This window comes from Bidens hawaiensis, unplaced genomic scaffold (genome assembly GCF_021521415.1).
Source record: "Bidens hawaiensis isolate Kalapana, Puna unplaced genomic scaffold, B.hawaiensis_p1.1 tig00009659_1, whole genome shotgun sequence".
Lineage (NCBI taxonomy): Eukaryota > Viridiplantae > Streptophyta > Magnoliopsida > Asterales > Asteraceae > Bidens > Bidens hawaiensis.
In genome coordinates, this window is record NW_027491724.1 from 718,977 (window position 1) to 723,545 (window position 4,569).

Here is a 4,569-nt window from a genome sequence, read left to right on the forward strand (position 1 = left end):
TTGTTCAACTTGTCAATTTTGGCCATTAAACAAGACTATTTTATACGTAATTATTAATATAAGTCATATAACGATGTGTATGTACATATTTTAAGCATCAGAAAACGACATCCTAACATATATTCTTGCCTTGGTTCAGTAGTTGAACTTGTTTTGGGTAGTTGGGCATTAAAACAAGATTATCTTATGTAATTTTTAACAAATATTTATTATCAAACTCGTCATCGAAAGATGCTCTTTATTTCCTTAATTGCTTACTATATTGTCATTGTAATAAATCTCTATATAAAATTTATAATCGATCAAATAGTTAGTTAACAACGAAATATGACTTAACTTTTGGATGATTATTTAAAATGTTTATTTGTGAGATGATTAACACACCTTTAATAGTCTAGTGTCTCCTTAGAATTATAATCAGTATTATCCAAAATTTTCCATAAACGGACAGCCAAACAACAGTAAAGCAACAAGAGTATGTACTATATATACAATTATATCTCTCATCACTACCTTGCACTGTTTTATAGCCATGGAATTCATGGTATATGTGAGTTTATTGTTATTGTTGATTTTGGCTCCCATCGTTTTCCTTATCCGTCCTAAGAAGTACAACGGTCAACTGCCTCCGGGTTCGTTGGGACTGCCGGTGATAGGGCAAAGCATCGGCCTCTTAAAGGCCATGAAAGCTGACAGGGTTGAAAACTGGATTCAAGAAAGAATAGCAAACCACAGTCCGGTTTGGAAAGCAAATCTTTTTGGATACCCGACGATTGTTTTGCATGGCCCAACCGCAAATAAGTTCATATACACTTGTGATGGGAACCTACTCACCAACACACAACCACCATCACTTAGCAGAATCTTTGGTCCCAAAAATATAATGGAGTTGTCTGGAAATGATCACAAATGCGTTAGAGCGGCTATCGCTTCGTTTCTCAAGGTTGAAGTGCTGAAGGAATATGTTGCCAAAGTAGATGAAGAAACCCGACACCATCTTCAAACGCATTGGCATGGGAACCATGAGGTCCAGGTAAAATTGTAAACAATCATATTGTTTATACAATTCTGAGTCACAATTTGACCTTAGACCACTAGTTATGGGCTAACTAGGTGACGCCAACGGCTGACACATGACCATGTTAACACCCTCAATACACCAACAAAGGGGGTGCCAAAGGGTTTTTTTTCCCTCTTCTTCTTCGTTATTGTGTTAGCACAATATATTACATCTAGTAGGGTCCATCCCCAATGCAACAATCATTTTTCTCCTTTTCTTTTTGTTGGTTTATTCTTTTATATAATTTCTAGTTACTCCATAATGCATGAGTTAAATGGTCGGTTAGTTAATGACTTCATGCATACATGGCACTGATGTAACGCTTTAACTAAGGACCGGTTTCTAGTTAGCCAACAACATATAGCCTTAGGGTGGTGATAATACATACTTTTTATACCAGCAACCCTGTTTCCTCCATATTAACATCAGATCACATTTTAAACCAGTTTTTAATTAATAAACATCAATATGGTCTGACCTGGGAATAAATTCTTTGAAATGTTTACAAATAGCACCCCAAAATGATGAATGCCGTTGTTGATTCTCGTGTGTTGGGTCTTCAGATGTATTGATCAAAGCCTTGGCCAGTGTTATTTCCTCTGACTTTGCTCTTCGTTTTTTACGGACGTTTTGGCTAGACATAGCTTTTTGTAGTTGCGAGGAGTAGAATCCATTGTTTGATCTAAATATTTTAAAGAGAAACAAGAAGAAATTAATATAAGTTTGTGTGAAAAAAATAGTATGTGATGTGAGTATTTATAAGGTCGAAGTTTAATTTTTTTTAAGTAGAAAAGGCTTATGACCGTTTGATTTGATTTTTGTTTTTTCCTTATTGATTAATCATTCATAACACACACGTCTCTCTTTGAATTCGGGATCGTGAGGATATATACCACTGGTTCCGAAATTTTTTTGGTACCATAGGGATGGGGTGGTGTTCTCCATCCGTATCACACAAACCCACATCCGTTTCTGACTCATCCTATGAGTCTATGACCACTCCGACCACCATTATTAAGTGTACTAAGTGTAAATAATATTTACTTGTCTACTAAATGTTGTAGGTGCAACCCTTGATGAAGATCTTGACCTTCAATGTAATTTGTTCGCTTGTTTTTGGGATTGAAAGAGGACCCCAAAGAGAGAAATTGCTACCACTTTTCCATGATATGGTGAAAGGTGTGTTATCAATTCCAATCAACTTGCCTTTCACTAGATACAATCAGGCGATCATAGCAAGAAAGAAACTTGTACCGATGCTTATACAACTTATACATGAGAAAAGTGAGGCACCTAAGGAACAAAATCAACAAGGTGATCCTCATAAAGATCTAATCACTTCGTTTCTTAGCATCCGTGATGATGACGGCTCAACAACAGTGTCAGAAGAAGAATTCATTGACAACATCATCGCAATGATGTTTGCAGGATATGGCACAACCTCCGTCCTTCTTACCTTATTAATTCGGCTTTTGGCTAACAACAAACCTATCTACTGTACCATTGGTCAAGGTAACCCAATCTTTTTCCCTTATTTATATTCTAATCAATTTCAAAAAGCATATAATAAGATTCATGCACTAAAGTCTTATATTGCTCGGTCCCGTGCTGCTATACACACACACACACTAGTGGAAGTGCCCGCACGATGCGGCGGGGGAGGCAAGATTCGGCCGCTGGCAGTTCGGTTCGTTATGGTACCGCATTTGCTATACCAAAAGTTATATTTAGTATTTTGTTTACGATATAAAGAATCCAAAATTATTGACTAAAACTTCTTCTATAGCTTCACCCACCATAAAAAAATTACCCAAATTTTTTATTATGTCCGCAACCAAACCGAATTCACACAAAACTCACCAATCGTCTCCGGATCTAACCAAATCATCCAACCACAAAAAAATAAAAAATTAAATTGTCGCCTATTCAGGAATAAAGTATGTTAGTCGGAATGAATCAGACTAATCATACAAAAAATTTGTAAGCAACTGATCATCTTGACTTTATTATAAAATACTCACAAGCGGCAACGACAATTTGCAACATCAATCTTTTGGTGATATAGCAACTTTGTAACATCTTAGGTAAGTCCTATATCTATCGTGGCCGTAAAAAATTCTTAGTTCATAAGGAATGTAGTGTCTCTTAGATCTCATCATTTTTTAAAGAAACATTATCATTAATTTATATCACGCTAATGAGAAATCAATATGTTTAAGAAATATATTTATCATATTATAACCCGCATTTCGCACCTATGAAATGAACTAAAACTGTAAACTAAAGTCACCACAATGACATGGGAGTGTTCGCTCTTCCAGTGTTATAAAGTGGATACTTGTGACAAATGGAATTGTATACGCATAACCTTTCACTTCAAGCTTTATATGATTAAAGCACCTTAAAAAGTTTTATAGAGATGGCTTATACTTCCAAGGATTTGTCCAATATATTTATATCTAACAAGTAAATCAACAATAATTAATAAAAACTTTGCTACAGTCAAACATGGTGAAACTGGATTCGAGTCAAAAGTAACATGTCATTTTAAATAAAGTATCAGACTATCAGTTAGACTTATATGTATTCATTACCTGACGAATCAAAATATCATCCCACATACACAACATATCCACTTAACAATAATAATCTTATTTAACAAATATTAGCCAATACATCCTGTCCCCAAAAACATGCCAAAGCATACACATACATATACAGACAAGACCTGATCAATTTCCATGCTTCTTAACCGTTATAAAATTAAATACCACTGGACATGCTTTGCGGTCCTTTTAAGGATATTTGTACATGAGATACATTGTGTTTTACAAACGCCACCTTCTTTTTCTAAAAAAGTGTGTAACATATAAACATATTAAGTTGTGTGCACGCGTTTAACCATCTTCAATAGCTATAAAATGGGAAAAACAACTTACATTGCGAAAACGAGCCATTTGGTGATTAATCGGTGTCCTAAACTATTCTCATGGCACAGACTACATCAAAAACATATGATTAGTACTATTTACATATGCACACGTATATATATATATTATATATCAAATGGGCCAGGTTTATTTCATTTACTTCAAATTGTTTTGATAAACAGTATATCAAATGCAATTGTAAGTTTAACTAAATTCACTAAATAAATAAAATATGAAAATTAAATGCTGTTTTAATGAAATCTGAATACACAGATTAAACAACAATTGAATTTAGTTTATGTTCATTGCAACTTGCATAAAAAATAACTTTAATTTAACTACATTGACATCATAAAAAGCTATGACTTACGGATGAGCAATAACCGAACCGAAAACCGCAAAACTGAACCAAAAATCGACTAAACTGAACCAAAATTAACCAGAAAGCAGTTATTGGTTTTTTTTATATCTTCGATTAACCAAACCAAACCAAACGAGCAAAAAATCGACAAAACCGAACCAAAATCAACAAAACCGAAGCAAAATTAACCGAAAATCAGTTATCGTTATTTTTATACC

General features: G+C 34.3%; 1 protein-coding gene across 1 annotated transcript; it reads left to right on the forward strand.

The window, feature by feature from the left end:
- The first annotated feature begins 517 nt into the window (after positions 1–517).
- On the forward strand, positions 518–4,268 carry LOC143533270 (taxane 10-beta-hydroxylase-like). The gene is made up of 3 exons (XM_077028109.1): positions 518–1,033; positions 2,125–2,572; positions 4,264–4,268. The coding sequence occupies exons 1-3, from the start codon at positions 533–535 to the stop codon at positions 4,266–4,268; spliced, it is 954 nt and encodes a 317-aa protein (XP_076884224.1). The 5' UTR covers positions 518–532.
- The last annotated feature ends 301 nt before the right edge of the window (positions 4,269–4,569 follow it).

Coding starts and splice junctions, on each gene's coding strand:
- LOC143533270 (XM_077028109.1), top strand. CDS start 533: ATGGAATTCATGGTATATGTGAGTTTATTGTTATTGTTGATTTTGGCT. Junction 1,034..2,124: donor ATGGGAACCATGAGGTCCAG/GTAAAATTGTAA, acceptor TAAATGTTGTAG/GTGCAACCCTTGATGAAGAT.